At 43.9% G+C, this 21437-nt stretch overlaps 1 protein-coding gene across 1 annotated transcript in view; it reads left to right on the top strand.

The window, feature by feature from the left end:
* CORIN (corin, serine peptidase) overlaps positions 1 to 21437 on the top strand; it is a 498512-nt gene that overhangs the window by 334975 nt on the left and 142100 nt on the right. The window contains exons 7-8 of the mRNA XM_040418907.1: positions 3672 to 3779; positions 5966 to 6076. Coding sequence (XP_040274841.1) covers positions 3672 to 3779; positions 5966 to 6076 — 219 coding nt within the window. The remainder of the gene's footprint in view (positions 1 to 3671; positions 3780 to 5965; positions 6077 to 21437) is intronic.

Consider the following 21437-nt stretch of genomic DNA (forward strand, 5'->3'; position numbering starts at 1 on the left):
GCTCTCATGTGCGAGTGCCTTATCATTGAGCCTACCTCACATCGGAGTGGAACAGTGCGCAGGCACCGTCACTGCAGGGACACAGCGCACGCACAAGACTACGTTTGAGCGTCCAGTGGTGAAGGAATTGGAATTTCTATCAATCAAACTCTAAGGGGCCGGAAAGGGGGCTGGGCACGCTTGACTTCAGGCGAGAAAGCCACTGCCCCCTTGACTTCAAGACTATCGTTTACATAGCGCACCCAGTTGAATAAAAGTATTTTTTCAGACTTTTGTCACATTGTACAGAAAAGACACAGACACCTTTATAATCATGCTACAGGCTGCAATAAGGTACTGCTGGCGGTTTAATATGCATTTTCTAGGTGACAGTTTCCCTTTAACATCACCGTTACCCCTTTCCATACTAATCATTTTGCCGCTCTCTCTTCTCACGATTTCTGGGAAAATAATACTCTCAAAGTCTCAATAGTGCAAAGGCAACGTAAACTTGTCTAAGGGCCCTTGCAAATGACACAGCCTTATGGTAGTGTATGGCAGCCATACAGCTCCTCAGTATCAGGGCTTATGCACATGACCGTATGTATTTCATACATGTTCTATTTTTATTTGCGGAACTGACTGCGGACATACGGATACGGAATGCACACTGAGTCATTTAATTTTTTTCCGGCCCCATTGAAATGGTTCCGCATACGGGCCACAAAACTGAACAGACACGGACAAAAAATAAGTTTGTGTGTATGAGCCCTAAAGCTGCACAGCTCCTGTGCACGGCCATATAGGCTAGACAGAACGCAACCAATCCACACAATCCATATTTAGGTTGATTAAATTAATGACCCTACAATTTCAATATGCACTCCTGTTTCATGCAATGAAACTTGATGTTTCCATTTTTATAATGCATAGGTTAAGGGACATTCCAACCTTCGTTCTACCTCCTGTATGTCACACTCTGCATTGGCTGCAGAAAAGAAGGGGTTAGACAGTGGAGATCAGTGTGTTCTATGATTTGCAGGTGCACCACCTACTCCTAAAGCCCTGTACAATTACACCTACAGGCATATAGAGGTTAAGTTTAGTGAAATACTACCAATGAGTGGTAAAATACTGGCAAAGATTTGAAGGCTGTGTTCACATCTGTGCTTGTATCTCCATTTTCCTGTTCCGCTACAGAAGCAGAAAAATGAAAATGATGGACACCAACAGCAGCTGAATGGCTTCATTGACTATAATTGGGCCCATGGTGTTCATTGTACTAGAAAAAATAGCCCTGCATACTGAACTATTTTTTCCAAGTTTTTTTTCCCACAGAATCTGTGCAGAGACTCCTAATGGAGATGTGATCCCAGCCTAAGCAAATCCAACTGAGTTCAGCCTAATATTACTTAGTAATTTGAGTGAATAGGAACCATCATACACATAGGAAACAATGGTAAAATCCACTGGATGGTCAGTATCTAACCTGTTGAGGTACTGGCTATGATGGAACATACAGTATGTACATAGTAAAGACACATTATTATGACCACTTCCATGACTACTGTTTGTGGCACCATGTGACATTGATGTGAGAGGTAAACGTTGGCTACGAAGGTACACAAGAGTAAAACGACACGCTACAGTGGAGCAGCTCACCGCCAAAATGAACCAGGGGGCTACCAGATGTGTGTCTAAAATAACAGTTCTGCAAACCATACTGTGTATGGGGGTCCAAAACAGATGGGTGGTCACTACACCTTTGCTAATGAAGTTGCATCTGCAAAAAAGGCTTCAATTTTCATGGCAGTATGGGAATTGGACATCTGCTGATTGGCAGAGGGTTGCCTCCTCTGAGTCATGTTCTCTGCTTCATTGATGGATGGATAGACGTTGGCATCTCAGGCAAGAAACCTCAGAGAACAAACTTCCTGCAGCCATTGCTGGAAGAACACAAGGTGGTGGTGGCAGTGTTATGGTCTGGGGAAAGTTTTTGTGGCATTCTCTGGGCCCACTTATCCATGTGGAAGGCACGCTTAACCAGCTTGGGTATGAATCCATCCTTGCAGATCACGTACACCCATAAATGGTGATTGTCTTCCCTGGAGAGGACAGGATCTTCCGGTAAGACAATGCAACATGGCTGGAAATATCTGACATTGGTTGGAAGAGCATGACCAAGACTTCCAAGTACTACCCTGACCACTAATTCCCCAGTCTTGAACCCAACTGAGCATCTGTAGATGCTCATTGATCATTGTGGTCGCTCTATTGATCCTTCAGCACCCACCCTCCAGCAGCTTTGGGATGTACTGAAGTCAGCATGGCTCCAGATACCTGTGACAACTTACCAGGAGTCATTCCCAGCCCATCTAGCTGCTGTCCATGCTGCACGTGGCGGTTACTCTGGATATTAGCTGGTGGTCATAATAATGTGAGTCGATTGTGTATGTATTATATAATACAGGGTGGGCCATTTATATGGATACACCTTAATAAAATGGGAATGGTTGGTGATATTAACTTCCTGTTTGTGGCACATTAGTATATGTGAGGGGGGAAACTTTTCAAGATGGGTGGTGACCATGGCGGCCATTTTGAAGTCAGCCATTTTGAATCTAACTTTTGTTTTTTCAATAGGAAGAGGGTCATGTGACACATCAAACTTATTGGGAATTTCACAAGAAAAACAATGGTGTGCTTGGTTTTAACATAACTTTATTCTTTCATGAGTTATTTACAAGTTTCTGACCACTTATAAAATGTGTTCAATGTGCTGCCCATTGTGTTGGATTGTCAATGCAACCCTCTTCTCCCACTCTTCACACACTGATAGCAACACCGCAGGAGAAATGCTAGCACAGGCTTCCAGTATCCGTAGTTTTAGGTGCTGCACATCTTGTATCATCTGAAGGCAATCGTCTATGCTGTGAAGATACGAGATGTGCAGCACCTGAAACTACGGATACTGGAAGCCTGTGCTAGCATTTCTTCTGCGGTGTTGCTATAAGTGTGTGAAGAGTGGGAGAAGAGGGTTGCATTGACAATCCAACACAATGGGCAGCACATTGAACACATTTTATAAGTGGTCAGAAACTTGTAAATAACACATGAAAGAATAAAGTTACGTTAAAACCAAGCACACCATTGTTTTTCTTGTGAAATTCCCAATAGGTTTGATGTGTCACATGACCCTCTTCCTATTGAAAAAACAAAAGTTGGATTCAAAATGGCCGACTTCAAAATGGCCGCCATGGTCACCACCCATCTTGAAAAGTTTCCCCCCTCACATATACTAATGTGCCACAAACAGGAAGTTAATATCACCAACCATTCCCATTTTATTAAGGTGTATCCAAATAAATGGCCCACCTTGTATATAGTAAAGTTTTAAATTAGAAACTGGAGAGTTTGGTGAAAAGAAAAAATAAGCTTACAGAAAATGAAAATCATGTTTCTTATTATCCAACCACCCACTGATACATGGCACAGTAGTGTCTCTTAAGGTTTTCATTAAAAGCATCTGGGAATATGACAGATTCATTGCATTTCTAACTGAAGTGAATGTGACCCTCCTTCATAGCTATGTGTTTGTTCTTGATGCAGGAGCCATACTTTAGCAGTGATATGAGACATTACACTGAACAAATGCAGATTACACGTAGTGTGAAACGTTCACTCCTTTTCAGATTGCAGTGAAAATCTTTACCGGTGTAACACAGGAAAGTGCCTTAATCACAGCTTCGTTTGCGATGGATATGATGACTGTGGAGATCTGAGTGATGAGCAGAATTGTGGTATGTAACAATCTATAATACATTTTGTGTAAGTGTGAACATTCTTGAAGGGGTTGTCTCACTAAAAAGCAGTATTCAGAAGCTGAATACTTTTGTAATTGCATGTAATTAAACATTTAGTATAGCCAGAGATCTATTCAATAAAATGTATCTGTATAGCGCCACCTGCTGTTTGTTCTTTTCTTTATTTCCCTGTCTGTAATTGTCTCTAACTGAGGTGGTCGCACATGCTCAGTTCCATCTTTCAGCTACCACTAGCCATATATACCTTTAGACGCTGTAACAGTTACAGTTAGAGAGCTGCAGCTGTGATAGGGAGAGAGCTGCAGCAAAAAAAAGACACGCCCCCTGAGCTGTGATACGGAGAGAGCTATAGCAGGAAGGATACACCCCCTGAGCTGCCAGCCTGAAATATTCTAGGAGAACATTTGGAACAATAAATGGGGAGATCTATCCATGTGAGGTTCAGTGCTGGTTCTTAGAAAGAGATTGCCATGTACTATATGATATCTGATTTTCATTTATTTTATTAATCATGAGATAAACCCTTTAATACATACATTGTTTCCTATGGAATATTAACACTCATCAAAAGGGATAAACTTAAAGTGGTTGGCAACCTTTTGGGGAGGGGAGAGAGGGTTGGCAACCAATCTCCTTTTCCCCAACCCCACCCCCCTGGGCATACCTGCAAAAGGGAAGCAAACTTACCTGCACTCCACTGCTAGGTCCTAGCTCCTTGATGTCGGTGCCACTAATCGCTAGCCACATCAGTGGCCTGATCCCCTTGCATTACGTGGCCAATTGACATTGCTGCAGCTGATTCAAAGTGGATGTTGGCAATGGGGGGACCAGAGCTAGGAAGCCAAGGCTGAGGAGTGGAGGAGCAGGGACCCATAGGTGGGGAGCATGTAAGCATACTTCCATATGCAGGTCTGCCCAGGAAGAAGGTTGAAAAAAAAAAAAAAAAAAAAGAGTGGCCAACCTCTTTAATATGGACCTGTCAGCAATCCCAACACGTCAAGTAAATACTTGCATTCCCCATAACATAGAAAGGGTTGACCATTCCTATAAATGTATGAATAACAGAATGCCACACGGCAGAATTCTAAGAAAATACCCTGAATTATTTCAGAAAGTATACAATTAGTTACTAAAACAGACATGTCAGAATAGCTGACAAGAATATGGTGTCTAGAATTAATATTTATATCCTGCACAACATCCATCTAGAATTATTTTAAACTCCACAGTTTTTGGTGCAGTTCTTTTGCAATTTTTTTTGATGCAGTGCATTTAAACGGAATGTAAAATCTAAAGGAAAGATGTATATGTCTCCTTCCTGTTGCTTTAGCTCAGACACCTGCAACAAAAGTTTTTTGCAAGAATGCAGTGTGTAAAACCAGCCTTAAACATGGGCATACACAGATATCATAGGGCTCCATACCAAAACTAAGTAAGAGGAGTTCAGGCCCCGGTCCTCTGTCACAGTGTGCTCCCCAACAGTCACATCTCCCGCCATGATAAGTACGCCAACAGCCTAAATCTTTTAAAGGTAGTCTGTCATGTCATTTTCACCAATATAACTAACAGCTCTGCCCCACAGAAGATTGCAAATGCATTTCAAACATACCGTGTCCAATGTGCTTTTATTCTGCTGGAAAACAGCTCCCAAGGGCCCCACCAGGCAGGGTTTGCTGTTCCAAGTGCCCAAAGCAAACCAGACTTATGAAGAGAGGAAGGGGGCTGCCTTATCTGCTCATATCTTGGGATTGGTAGCAGCTAGAGATATAGGCCTGGTCTTGTTTGAAAGCTGACATTCCATCATCCCATGCTTTCAAACAATACCAGAATCAGAGCACTACACTACATTGGAAGATATAGCTGTTAGAAATCGAGTCAGGAGAAAGCAGTGAAAGAATTTCTGCTTTGCTGCGTTTCTTAAGGAATAGAATTAAGTTTAGGAAACCAAATAGGATTAAGTGGAATCCTTTATCCTATTCTATTGTTCACTTCATTTTACTCAAAAAAAAAATTCTAGTTCATCTTTATTGTAATGTCAGTTATTAGCAGATTATTGACTATTTTCATTATGTATTCACGGTTTCTGAGCTGATATCCATCATGCTTGTCAGAGAAACATTTATTTTATGACTGACTAATAATTCTAATATCCAAATCCTCAGACTGTAACCCTGCACAAAGTTATCGCTGTGGGGATGGACGATGTATCACATTGGGATGGGTGTGCGATGGAGACCACGATTGTGCGGACAAGTCCGATGAAGTCAACTGCTGTAAGATATTTACATTACATAACAGAATTCTTTCCCCTGTGAGTCTGGGCATGGTTCTGCACATAGTTAGGCTGGTTTTACACTCGCGCTATACATCCAGCAGGCTGGGTCCTGAACAGCCTGCTGGATGTATAGCGCTAGTGTAAAACTAGCCTTAAGCTATATTCACACTTGGCTGTTATATAGACAATATTCAATTAATGGATGGTTTTGCACCAAAAAGCACAACATATAAAACACATACAGTACAGACCAAAAGTTTTCTTTATTTTCATGACTATGAAAATTGTAGATTCACACTGAAGGCATCAAAACTGTGAATTAACACATGTGGAATTATATACATAACAAACAAGTGTGAAACAACTGAAAATATGTCATATTCTAGGTTCTTCAAAGTAGCCACCTTTTGCTTTGATTACTGCTTTGCACACTCTTGGCATTCTCTTGATGAGCTTCAAGAGGTAGTCCCCTGAAATGGTTTTCACTTTACAGGTGTGCCCTGTCAGGTTTAATAAGTGGTATTTCTTGCCTTATAAATGGGGTTGGGACCATCAGTTGCGTTGAGGAGAAGTCAGGTGGATACACAGTTGATAGTCCTACTGAATAGACTGTTAGAATTTGTATTATGGCAAGAAAAAAGCAGCTAAGTAAAGAAAAACGAGTGGCCATCATTACTTTAAGAAATGAAGGTCAGTCAGTCAGCCGAAAAATTGGGAAAACTTTGAAAGTAAGGGCTATTTGACCATGAAGGAGAGTGATGGGGTGCTGCGCCAGATGACCTGGCCTCCACAGTCACCGGACCTGAACCCAATCGAGATGGTTTGGGGTGAGCTCGACCGCAGAGTGAAGGCAAAAGGGCCAACAAGTGCTAAGCATCTCTGGGAACTCCTTCAAGACTGTTGGAAGACCATTTCAGGGGACTACCTCTTGAAGCTCATCAAGAGAATGCCAAGAGTGTGCAAAGCAGTAATCAAAGCAAAAGGTGGCTACTTTGAAGAACCTAGAATATGACATATTTTCAGTTGTTTCACACTTGTTTGTTATGTATATAATTCCACATGTGTTAATTCATAGTTTTGATGCCTTCATAGTCATGAAAATAAAGAAAACTCTTTGAATGAGAAGGTGTGTCCAAACTTTTGGTCTGTACTGTATAGTATATCAATTTATTCCTATTTTTTATTTTTATTTTCACAATTCTTTATTGGTTTTTACTTTAAGTCATCTATGAATATAACATCATTGACATACCAACAATCATGTCAATTTTACATCAATATTTGACAATCTCAGCAAGTCGTTCAATGAACATATATCAAACATACATACGTTCTGAATACAGTTGTCATTAAAGATATACCCTCTCCCACCCTCCCACATCCACCCTCTAACCCTCCCTACCAAGTATCACCCCCCTCCCATCTTCCCCAGCTTCAGCCTTAACCAAATATTTCAAAAGGAAATAAAAGAACAAGCCTAACCACTCCTATACTCAGCCTAGATCAGTCTACCTTCAGATGCCCTAAACCTCCCTTCAAATCTTCTGTCAGATACCAGGTGGTTAATTTGAATGGAGCCATAATGCGAGGATATTCTGAAACAGGAACGAAGACAACCAAGAATTTCCTCCACCCCTGATAGAGTTTCCTTCCTAGGAGTTCCTTATTTTTTAATGCTTCAAGCCATTCTAGGTGAAATACATGCTTCAATTGAGAAACAACCATGTCCCTTGATGGGATTTTTGGTTCTAACCATAACTTTAATATGCAACGCTTTGCTACCATCAGAAGTTTATGGCCCAGTAAAGTCAAATGAGAAACTCCACCCTCTCTGCCATCCCCTGTTGTTGGGCTAGATTGGACGATTGTGTGGGTGATGGCCAGCACTGGAGAAATTTTCCCTTTAAAGCTGCTGATATCATTCAAAATTTTACTCATCTGTGCCCAGAAATCCTCAAGCAACGGGCACGCCCAAAGCCCATGAAACAAATCTGACCCCACTAGTTTACATTTGGGGCAGGCTATCAACCTGTCTGTATCACCTTGTCTAGCTGGGATATTAAAACCATATATTGCATGATGAAGTATTTTGAGCTGTGTCTCACGCCATTGCTCGTTAGTAACCGATCGATACAAGTCAGCTAAACCTGCACATATGTGGGGATATATATCTTCCTCCCCCAACCAAGCTTTCCATTTATCGAATATCTTTTTCCTATCCTTAGCTCTCCATTTGTCCCTAAGTGAATGATATAATGAGGTGATTGTGGGCCTGCCTGTAGACTTGAGGAATATGTCAAACTCATTCTTATTCCACTCCCTGGTCAAATCCTTCACTAGACTTTCACTATACCTCCTAATCTGTATATAGGGCAGAAAATTCGACTTCTGTAAGTCCCATTTCTCTTCTAGTTCCTGTAAGGTGGCCCATCGATTCTCCCCTTCTCTGAACAGGTCCCCTGCCTTAGTTAACCCTTTCTGGATCCACATATCTATTAACCTGCTGCTGTCACTCGCTTGGAATCCTGGGTTATGAGATAGCGGAAAATGCTTGGAAAATTGATAGCACAATTGAAACTGCTTCCTCAGAATTTTCCATGTAAGGATTGTGTCCCTTAACATAAGTGACCTCTTAATGAATACTGGGAGCTTGGGTATACTCGTGTGTACTAAAGCCATAAGGTCCCAAGGTGAGGCCAATTGCTCTTCTAATGTCAGATTAGAATAATAGGAGGTTTTGTTAGCCCAATCTAGCAGGTGACGGCTCAAGCATGTTAGATTATAGCCCCTTACACAGTGTCGTCGCGAGGGGGGGGCAATCGCCCCCCCTATGTTGTCCTTTGCCCCCCCGGTTGCCCCCCCCGCTGATTCCCCCAGGTGAATACTAATGAGCGCTTCCATTATGGAAGCGCTCATTAGAACCGAGAGACCAGGAAGTGGTGAACGCTCTGTACTTACCACTTCCTGGTCCTCGGCTGTCGGCTGTGCACAGCGTGGGGGCGCTCTGTGACCTCACGCTGTGCGCGCCAGTTCAGAGCACAGTCGACTGAGGAGAGGCAGGCGGCATCCAGGAGCAGGAGAGGTAAGTGTTTTTTTATTTTATAAAATACGTGGCTGCTGGGGGCATAAGGGGGCTAATGATGAGAGGCATATATGGGGGCTAATGATGAGAGGCATATGGGGGCTAATGATGAGAGGCATATGGGGGCTAATGATGAGAGGCATATGGGGCTAATGATGAGAGGCAGCATATGGGGGCTAATGATGAGAGGCATATGGGGGCTAATGATGAGGCATATGGGGCTAATGATGAGAGGCATATGGGGCTAATGATGAGAGGCATATGGGGCTAATGATGAGAGGCAGCATATGGGGGCTAATGATGAGAGGCATATGGGTGCTAATGATGAGAGGCATATGGGGCTAATGATGAGAGGCATATGGGGGCTAATGATGAGAGGCATATGGGGGCTAATGATGAGAGGCATATGGGGCTAATGATGAGAGGCATATGGGGCTAATAATGAGAGGCATATGGGGCTAATGATGGGAGGCAGCATATGGGGGCTAATGATGAGAGGCATATGGGGGCTAATGATGAGGCATATGGGGGCTAATGATGAGGCATATGGGGGCTAATGATGAGAGGCAGCATATGGGGCTAATGATGAGAGGCATATGGGGGCTAATGATGAGAGGCATATGGGGGCTAATGATAAGAGCCAGCATATTGGGGCTAATGATGAGAGGCATATTGGGGCTAATGATGAGAGGCATATGGGGCTAATGATGAGAGGCATATGGGGGCTAATGATGAGAGGCATATGGGGCTAATGATGAGAGGCATATGGGGGCTAATGATGAGAGGCATATGGGGGCTAATGATGAGAGGCATATAGGGGGGCTAATGATGAGAGACATATGGGGGCTAATGATGAGAGGCATATGGGGGCTAATGATGAGAGGCATATGGGGCTAATGATGAGAGGCATATGGGGCTAATGATGAGAGGCAGCATATGGGGGCTAATTATGAGAGGCATATGGGAGCTAATGATGAGGCATATGGGGCTAATGATGAGAGGCATATGGGGCTAATGATGAGAGGCATATGGGGCTAATGATGAGAGGCATATGGGGGCTAATGATGAGAGGCATATGGGGGCTAATGATGAGAGGCATATGGGGGCTAATGATGAGAGGCATATGGGGCTAATGATGAGAGGCATATGGGGGCTAATGGATAAGAAGCATATGGGGGCTAATGATGAGAGGCAGCATATGGGGGCTAATGATGAGAGGCAGCATATGGGGGCTAATGATGAGAGGCAGCCTATGGGGGCTAATGATGAGAGGCATATGGGGGCTAATGATGAGAGGCATATGGGGGCTAATGATGAGAGGCATATGGGGGCTAATGATGAGAGGCATATGGGGGCTAATGATGAGAGGCATATGGGGGCTAATGATGAGAGGCATATGGGGGCTAATGATGAGAGGCATATGGGGGCTAATGATGAGAGGCATATGGGGGCTAATGATGAGAGGCATATGGGGGCTAATGATGAGAGGCATATGGGGGGCTAATGATGAGAGGCATATGGGGGGCTAATGATGAGAGTCATATGGGGGCTAATGATGAGAGGCATATGGGGGCTAATGATGAGAGGCATATGGGGGCTAATGATGAGAGGCATATGGGGGCTAATGATGAGAGGCATATGGGGCTAATGATGAGAGGCATATGGGGGCTAATGATGAGAGGCATATGGGGCTAATGATGAGAGGCAGCATATGGGGGCTAATGATGAGAGGCATATGGGGGCTAATGATGAGGCATATGGGGCTAATGATGAGAGGCATATGGGGCTAATGATGAGAGGCATATGGGGCTAATGATGAGAGGCAACATATGGGGGCTAATGATGAGAGGCATATGGGTGCTAATGATAAGAGGCATATGGGGCTAATGATGAGAGGCATATGGGGGCTAATGATGAGAGGCATATGGGGGCTAATGATGAGAGGCATATGGGGCTAATGATGAGAGGCATATGGGGCTAATAATGAGAGGCATATGGGGCTAATGATGGGAGGCAGCATATGGGGGCTAATGATGAGAGGCATATGGGGGCTAATGATGAGGCATATGGGGGCTAATGATGAGGCATATGGGGGCTAATGATGAGAGGCAGCATATGGGGCTAATGATGAGAGGCATATGGGGGCTAATGATGAGAGGCATATGGGGGCTAATGATAAGAGCCAGCATATTGGGGCTAATGATGAGAGGCATATTGGGGCTAATGATGAGAGGCATATGGGGCTAATGATGAGAGGCATATGGGGGCTAATGATGAGAGGCATATGGGGCTAATGATGAGAGGCATATGGGGGCTAATGATGAGAGGCATATGGGGGCTAATGATGAGAGGCATATAGGGGGGCTAATGATGAGAGGCATATGGGGGCTAATGATGAGAGGCATATGGGGGCTAATGATGAGAGGCATATGGGGCTAATGATGAGAGGCATATGGGGCTAATGATGAGAGGCAGCATATGGGGGCTAATTATGAGAGGCATATGGGAGCTAATGATGAGGCATATGGGGCTAATGATGAGAGGCATATGGGGCTAATGATGAGAGGCATATGGGGCTAATGATGAGAGGCATATGGGGGCTAATGATGAGAGGCATATGGGGGCTAATGATGAGAGGCATATGGGGGCTAATGATGAGAGGCATATGGGGCTAATGATGAGAGGCATATGGGGGCTAATGGATAAGAAGCATATGGGGGCTAATGATGAGAGGCAGCATATGGGGGCTAATGATGAGAGGCAGCATATGGGGGCTAATGATGAGAGGCAGCCTATGGGGGCTAATGATGAGAGGCATATGGGGGCTAATGATGAGAGGCATATGGGGGCTAATGATGAGAGGCATATGGGGGCTAATGATGAGAGGCATATGGGGGCTAATGATGAGAGGCATATGGGGGCTAATGATGAGAGGCATATGGGGGCTAATGATGAGAGGCATATGGGGGCTAATGATGAGAGGCATATGGGGGCTAATGATGAGAGGCATATGGGGGCTAATGATGAGAGGCATATGGGGGGCTAATGATGAGAGGCATATGGGGGGCTAATGATGAGAGTCATATGGGGGCTAATGATGAGAGGCATATGGGGGCTAATGATGAGAGGCATATGGGGGCTAATGATGAGAGGCATATGGGGGCTAATGATGAGAGGCATATGGGGCTAATGATGAGAGGCATATGGGGGCTAATGATGAGAGGCATATGGGGGCTAATGATGAGAGGCATATGGGGGCTAATGATGAGGCATATGGGGGCTAATTATGAGGCATATGGGGCTAATGATGAGAGGCAGCATATGGGGGCTAATGATGAGAGGCATATGGGGCTAATGATGAGGCATATGGGGCTAATGATGAGAGGCAGCATATGGGGCTAATGATGAGAGGCATATGGGGGCTAATGATGAGAGGCATATGGGGCTAATGATGAGAGGCAGCATATGGGGCTAATGATGAGAGGCAGCATATGGGGGCTAATGAGGCATAAGGGCTGATATGGGGGCTAATGAGAGGCATAATGGGGGCTAATTAGAGGCATAATAACAGTGTCATCCACAGATGCCCCCATAACAGTGTGTCTTCCACAGATCCACCATAACAGTGCGCCTGCGCACTGACGAGAGACAGAAAGAAGGGGAAAGAATCCGCGGAAGCAAGCAGAGGACGGCACAGCAGACGACTGAATAGCTTCTTTTGTAAGTAAATTGTTTTATTATAAATGTATCCCTGCATACCGCATTTCTCTCGTATTTTGTAATCTTATTTATATATACTTAATTTGTTTTTGCCCCCCCATTTTTGACTGTGGTATCTTTGTGCCCCCCCTATATATTGTTCCTAGAGTCGCCACTGCCCTTACATCAGGGAAATTTAGTCCCCCATGCTCCTTTCTCAACTTTAACTTGTCTAGGGAAATACGTGGTCTTTTTCCTCTCCACAAAAACCTTGTGAATCCCTTTTCCAATCTTTGTACATCAGCATGCCTAAGTAGAAGAGGAATGGTCTGCAGCGGATAAAGTAATCTGGACATCCCCATCATTTTTATGAGGTGACATCGTCCCATCAAAGAAAGCGGGAGGTTGATCCACCTATCTAGATCTGCTAATATCTTAGCAATCAATGCCGGAAAGTTCAGCTGATACAACGAGTGAGGCTGCTTTCCCACCTTGATGCCCAAGTACGTAATATGTGATTTGGCCTTGGTTACCTGGAGTTTTTCTATCCAGAGCTGAGTTTTTTTTGTATCAGGGCGTAACATTAACAATTCGCATTTTGCAAAATTAACTCGGTATCCTGAGTATGTACCAAACTTTTCGAGTTCCTCAAAAATTGTCATTACCTGTTCTTTAGGTTTATTTAAAAAAAGAATGATGTCGTCCGCAAATAGGGCAGCCTTTATACATTTTTCCCAACCCTAATCCCCTCAAAGAGATCCGATTGACTCAATCTTCTGGCTAACGGCTCTAAAGCCAAATTGAAAAGGAGAGGGGATAAGGGGCAGCCCTGGCGTGTGCCTTTCTGTAAAGAAAAAGGATTTGAAAGAAAACCTTGTGTGTATACTCTAGCTTTGGGATTAACATATAATTTGGATATAAAATTCCTAAAATGGCCAACAAACCCCATTTTATCAAGTACCGCCTCCAGCCATGCCCACCTGACGTTGTCAAAAGCCTTTTCCGCGTCAATAGTGAGCATGGCTGGAGTCTCTCCCCTTCCCTGATCCTGACTCACCCTATCTAATACTGTTAATACAGTCCGCAGATTTGTGACTGCAGACCTTCCCTGCACAAATCCAACTTGTTCAGGGGCGATAAGTGTAGGTAATATGATCGCTAAACGATCTGCCATCACTTTTGACAATATTTTTGTGTCCACATTAATGAGGGAGATGGGCCTGTATGACCCTGGATGTAATGGGTCTTTCCCTGCCTTTGGTAGTAACTTTATATAGGACATATTTTCTTTGTCAGGAAGCTCTTTCCCCTCTAACACCTTGTTATAAAGATTTAGCATAACTGGAGATACCTGAGTGAGCAACGCTTTATAATACTCCCCTGTATATCCATCAGGGCCTGGGGCTTTGGAGTTACTCAGACTACTAATAACCGCTTGGAGTTCTTCTTTGGATATTTTAGCATTCAACTGTGTTACCTGTTCTTTTGTAACTAATGGTAATTGTACCTTATCTAAAAGGGTATCAACCAGGTTGGGATTGGTCTGGTCAACATATAGATTTTTGTAATATTCCCCCACTATTTTGCTAATTCCCTCCGGATCAGTGATCACCTTACTATCAGAATTTTTGAGGGCCGAGATGAATTGTGGGCGCCTCTTACCCTTTGCCAGGTTTGCTAACAGACGGCCCGACTTGTTACCAAACTTGTGTAGGATAGCTTCAAAAGCCACAAACCGTAATGATTCTCTCTCCCTAGTGATCATGTCAAAATCATGTCTCGCTTCCACCCAATTTTTCTTATGTACTTCAGTGGGATTCCCTAAAAAAGACGTATATGAGGACCTGACTTTTGCGCTAGCATTTTCCTGTTGACTGGCTACCTTCTTCTTAATCCCAAACATATAATTCATTATTCTTCCTCTCATCACTGCCTTAGAGGCGCGCCAAAATAGCCCTGGATCCTCCATATGTTCCTGATTAGCCTCCCGATACTCCTCCCACCAACCTACTAACTTGTTTTGGAAATCCTCTCGGGATAATAGCTGGGAAGGGAATCTCCACAGGTAATCCGGGCCCCTAGGATAATCCTCACTTAAGACTAGTTCTACAGGCGCATGGTCCGTTATCACCAGGTCTCCTATCGTTGCCTGCTCTACCTTCCCTCTCAGTGAGCCATGTACTAGGATGTAATCTATTCGCGACCATGAATCTTTCGCATGTGAATAGAAGGAATAACATCTTTCATCAGGATGGAGTTGTCGCCAGGGGTCCACAATCCCAGTATTTTGCATCATTTTTGACATCACTCCATCTCGATGACTGACGCCCAACCTCCCACCAACATTGCTCTTCCTGTCCTCTAATGTGCTGAGGACCGTGTTGAAATCCCCCCCTACTATCTTGTTGGGGCAATTATCACGTAAAATTCGTTCCTCAAGTTCCCTGTAAAATCGTGCGTTGCTATGATTAGGGCCATATATATTATATAAGCTATACTGGGTCTCCTGAACCTTCAACATTACATGAACCCATCTGCCCTGATTATCAGACTCAGAATTCAGAATTTGACAGTTAAACTGCCCATTAATAAGGATCAACACCCCCGCCTTCTTGCCAATAGCTGGTGAACCCAGCACCTCCATAACCCACAATTTCTTCATCCTGAAAAAATCCTCCTGGCCTAAATGTGACTCTTGAATTAAAGCTATATCGGGCTTCATCTTCTTAAGATGTCTAAGTATTCTCCAACGCTTCTGTGGTGAACGTAAGCCATTGACGTTCCAAGAGACCACCTTCATTTTAACTAGCTAAAATAAAATAATTAGAGTAATCTAGACTGAGCACCTCCTAGGCTGTTCTATTAAACTAAACTGATAATACGCTCCCCCTAACCTCTGAGTAACAAAATGCCCTAAGCATAGAAGTATGTCACCATTAAAATCTATACTTCTCCCTCCCTTACCACAGTAACTTATAACTCCCTTTTTTCTGTGCTGCAGGAACATAACCGCCACTTCTCGGCAGTGTCTCGACCTTAGGTTATGTTTAAACATCAATTTTCAATATTCCCCTAATGGGCCGTTAACTCTCAGCTCTCATAGCAAACATATAACATTCCCAATGATATACTTAGGACTTTGAACTGTCAAGTCCCTCAATCTTATCATATCACTCTAAACATAGCGACATTATGACATATCTCAACACATAGCTTCTCATGTGTAACACTTGTTGACATGATCAGCTTTTGCTCGCCGCCATTTTGCGGCCTCCCTGGGATTTCTGATCCCTTGATGGGCTTCCCCCTTCTTGCGTTTCCCGGTTCTGGTCCCGGGATGGGTCTTCTTCCTGCCTGCCCGAGGAAGCGTTTGGTGATCTAGGTCTAGAATGTTCCATCCCCCGCTGATAGTCCCGACTCTCCCTGGACCGCAATAACATCTGTTCTGCTTCCTGGGGGTCCCTGAAGAAACGTACTGAGCCATCACGCATGGCCACCTTCAAGCGGGCTGGATACTGCAGTTGAAAGCGAATCTCCCGCTTATAAAGTTCCGAGCATATCCGGCTGAAATCCCTGCGCTGGCGGGCAACCGCCGCTGAGTAGTCCGCAAATAAGAGGATCGTCTGGCCCCGGATTTTAAGTGGCCTTTTGCGGGTGCGAAAGGCACGCAGGATTGCCTCTTTGTCACAGTAATCTAAGTACCGCATTATCACTTGTCGCGGCCTGCCACCCAGTTGCTTTATTGCTTCCCCTGTGGTTATTATTATTATCTGGCATCCGGCCTATTCGGTGTGCCCTTTCCACTTTATGTTTGCCCACAAGGCCGAGAGCCTCGGGTTACTCCCGCTCACATATTTCCATCAGATCCTGAGGTTTAACTCTCTCAGGTAGGCCCAGGAGTCTAACATTGTTCCGTCTAGACCTATTCTCAAGGTCTTCTAGGCGGTCTTTTAAGATAATGTTCTGCCTGAACAGTTCTTGGGCCTCACCATCATTCCTTTCAAGCGCCTCTTCCACCTGCACTAACCTCTTTTCCACCTCCTCTATGCGAGACTCATGCTGGGACAATGTCTCCCGGAATTCATGCAGGGACTGCGTTAGAGTCTTTGCCAGCGTCTCTCTAATATCCGGCGCCAAGTACCTTGCCACTTCAATTTCCAGCTTCTGGTAGTTGATTGCTGAGGCATCCAGCTGAGATGATATAGGTGCTTGCACCTCCGCTTGTGAGTTTGGCAGGGTCTCTGATGCGACCGAGCGGGAATCCTCCATTTTGTCCAGGTTAGTCACCTCACGCGCGCCTTTGCCTCCGGTCATTATTCTGCTCCCACTCCTTAGAAGGTATCGGTCCATGGACCACTTTGTGCCAGAGTTCAGCAGACTGGACCTCTCACGTTCCAGCCCCTGAAAAATGCCTCGATGTTGGAGCAGGGGCTCGGTTTCAGTGCACGGTGTCCGGAGCTCTAGCCCTCCGTGTCCTGCATCACAGCGCCGGAACCGGAAGTCAATTTATTCCTATTAATACCTTACAAATCGATATACTCTACATACATCACAAATGACCGTGTATTTTTGATACAAGACCTTAAAAATGCTTTTAAAAAATAAAATGCTTTTAAAAATAAAATATAAATGGCCAATATAATGTTTGCTTGTGTAGTCCTTAGATTGGAATAGTATACAGTCACGGTCCCTCTGTAAGTTCGCAGTACAGAGCTCACGCACTGTCTGGAACAATTTTATATTGCACAGCGATATTACTGTTGGTATTCTCTGGCTATGTATAGTATATTGATTGCTAGGCAGTAGTCTTATTGTTGCTACTTTGTATATTATAATTGCCTCCTCACAACACAGTTCCTTAAAAGGTGTATTCATTCAGTATTTAAATCAGCATTTGAATCAGGTACAGTATGATGGTTCTCTGCTTACCAGACTCCCGATACGTTGTTTGGTATAGCTGATGTCTATCGATTTGTAAGCTGATAATAGGAATAAATTGATATATGTGTTTTATATGTTTTGCTTTTTGGTGCAAAGCCAGCCATTAATTGAATGTTGTCTATATAACAGCTTAGTGGTATAGCAGGCTGAGCTATATTTCAGTGAGCTCCCTATATAACGACTGGACACAAAACGGAATGCTGTTGGAACGGAAGACATCCTGAATGGATCTCTTTCCATTCAGGATGGATGAGGACTACATGGACAATTTTTTTTTTTCGGTATTGAGATCCTCAGCCGGATCTCAATACCGGAAAGCTACAACGCAAGTGTGAAAGTAGCCTTAGCCATATTTGTGGCGCAAATTTCTCCCACCTTTTGAGTATTAAATCTTCTCTATAAGATGTATCAAATACTCAATGTGATGCTGACCAGTGACCATCTGTCAAAATCAATCATTTGAATGTTTGATCTAGTTAGTGTATTAAAAAAACGGGGGATATTTATCAGAACTAGTTTAAAGGAAAACTGGCTTAGTTGGTCATAGCAACCAAACAGATTCCACCTATGGTTTTTCAGAGCTCCTTTGAAAAACTAAAGATGGAATCTGCTTGGTTTCAATGATAAATATCCCCCTTTATTCCTATTTTTTCTAGATTATCTACTGCAGGTCTTAAAGGGATTCTGTCAGCTAGTTTTAGCCTATAGAGCTGAAGACATGCGCTGCTAGATCGCCGCTAGCACATCCGCAATACACTTTTTCCATAGCTGTGAGTGCTTTTATTCAGTCAAAAAACGATTTAATATACAGGGTGGGCCATTTATTTGGATACACCTTAATAAAATGGGAATGGTTGGTGATATTAACTTCCTGTTTGTGGCACATTAGTATATGTGAGGGGGGAAACTTTTCAAGATGGGTGGTGACCATGGCGGCCATTTTGAAGTCGGCCATTTTGAATCCAACTTTGGTTTTTTCAATAGGAAGAGGGTCATGTGACACATCAAACTTATTGGGTATTTCACAAGAAAAACTATGGTGTGCTTGGTTTTACGTAACTTTATTCTTTCATGAGTTATTTACAAGTTTCTGACCACTTATAAAATGTGTTCAATGTGCTGCCCATTGTGTTGGATTGTCAATGCAACCCTCTTCTCCCACTCTTCACACACTGATAGCAACACCGCAGGAGAAATGCTAGCACAGGCTTCCAGTATCCGTAGTTTCAGGTGCTGCACATCTCGTATCTTCACAGCATAGACAATTGCCTTCAGATGACCCCAAAGATAAAAGTCTAAGGGGGTCAGATTGGGAGACCTTGGGGGCCATTCAACTGGCCCACGATGACCAATCCACTTTCCAGGAAACTGTTCATCTAGGAATGCTCGGACCTGACACCCATAATGTGGTGGTGCACCATCTTGCTGGAAAAACTCAGGGAACATGCCAGCTTCAGTGCATAAAGATGGAAACACATCATCATGTAGCAATTTCGCATATCCAGTGGCCTTGAGGTTTCCATTGATGAAGAATAGCCCCACTATCTTTGTACCCCATATACCACACCATACCATCAATTTTTTTGTTCCAACAGTCTTGGAGGGATCTATCCAATGTGGGTTAGTGTCAGATCAATAGCGGTGGTTTTGTTTGTTAACTTCACCATTCACATAAAAGTTTGCCTCATCACTGAACCAAATCTTCTGCGTAAACTGAGGGTCCTGTTCCAATTTTTGTTTTGCCCATTCTGCAAATTCAGTGCGCCGATCTGGGTCATCCTCGTTGAGATGCTGCAGTAAGTCAATGGGGACGGATCCGTTCGAAGATGACACTATATGGCTCAATCTTCAAACGGATCCGTCCCCCATTGACTTTCAATGTAAAGTCTGGACAAATCCGTTCAGGCTACTTTCACACTTAGAAATTTTTCTAAGTTATAATGCAGACGGATCCGTTCTGAACGGATACAAACGTCTGCATTATAGGAGCGGATCCGTCTGAGGAAACATCAGACGGACCCGCTCTGAACGGCAGTGTGAAAGTAGCCTAATGCCACTCTCCAGTGACATGCGGTGAGTGCTACGCTGTGGGCTCTTGCTGAATGAAGCTAGGACAGCCACTGATGTTTCTTCATTAGAGACATATTTCATGCGTCCACATTTTGGCAAATCCAACACTGAACCAGTTTCACGAAACTTAGCAAGCAGTTTGCTAACTGTAGCATGGGAGATGGGTGGTCTCGTAGGGTGTCTTGCATTGAAATCTGCTGCAATGACCCGGTTACTGCGTTCACCAGACATCAACACAATTTCTATCCGCTCCTCACGTGTTAACCTCGGCGACATGTCAATGGCTGTAAACAAAGAGAAACTTGTAAATAACTCATGAAAGAATAAAGTTACGTTAAAACCAAGCACACCATTGTTTTTCGTGTGAAATTCCCAATAAGTTTGATGTGTCACATGACCCTCTTCCTATTGAAAAAACAAAAGTTGGATTCAAAATGGCCGACTTCAAAATGGCTGCCATGGTCACCACCCATCTTGAAAAGTTTCCCCCCTCACATATACTAATATGCCACAAACAGGAAGTTAATATCACCAACCATTCCCGTTTTATTAAGGTGTATCCATATAAATGGCACACCCTGTATATGCAAATGAGGTAAGTAAGGAGCCCAAGGGGCTGTTACCAATGTTTCAGGAGGCCAGCCACACCGACTGTGAAGGAGCCCAACTGCGCCCTGCATCCTCCAAATCTCCTCCTTGCTCCTCCGATGTCACACAGTTAGAGTTCTGTATGCCAGCACATGGAAGGAACACTATGCCGGCACTAGCATGCGGCGTACTTGCGCATTCGCAAGATTACGGCGCTCTAACTGTGTGACGTTGGGGGAGCTAGAAGGAGATTCGGAGTATGCGGGGCGGTACTGGGCTCCTTCACAGTGGGCGTGACTGGGCTCCTTCACAGTGGTAATGGCCCCTTGGGCTCCTTACTAGCCTCATTTGCATATATATAAAATTGTTTTTTTGACTGAATAAAAGATGTAGAAATGTAGATTGTGGACATGCTAGTGGCGTTCTAACAGCACATGCACACAGCTCTATAGGGCTAAACCTAGCTGACAGAATCCCTTTAAATCTAAGACCCACTATATGTGAGACAGATACCTTAGCAACTGATCCATAGGCTCAACTGCTGTCAATGGGAGGATATTCTCTGTGTCATCAAATTAAGAAATAAAATATCTGATACTCATGTGACTGACCGGTGAAGAAAGTCAGATGTGAACATAATATATCCTTTGAGTTTGTGATGTGAAATCTAGCTAGATAGTTTTACTTCGGTCTTTGATTCCCCCCTTCACTGGCGAGGGATGCGTAGTTTTTTGCTGTTTTTAGGTGTAAATGTTAGTAAATTTGTCCTAGCCCCTGTCACACCCCTGCTGCTCCCTCACCACTCCCAAGTGGCAAGAATGGCGTAAAAATGCCCGTGCAACGAAATATTGTCACACAGTTGTTTAAAAATTTAAAAACGGGTAAATGACCCCCGTTGTCTTCATAATCTGTTATCAAACAATGTGAAGTGCAGATAATATGAGCAGTAGGATATGTGGAAACAGAAAATGTACACCTT

This window comes from Bufo bufo, chromosome 2, assembly GCF_905171765.1.
Source record: "Bufo bufo chromosome 2, aBufBuf1.1, whole genome shotgun sequence".
Classification (NCBI taxonomy): Eukaryota; Metazoa; Chordata; class Amphibia; order Anura; family Bufonidae; genus Bufo; species Bufo bufo.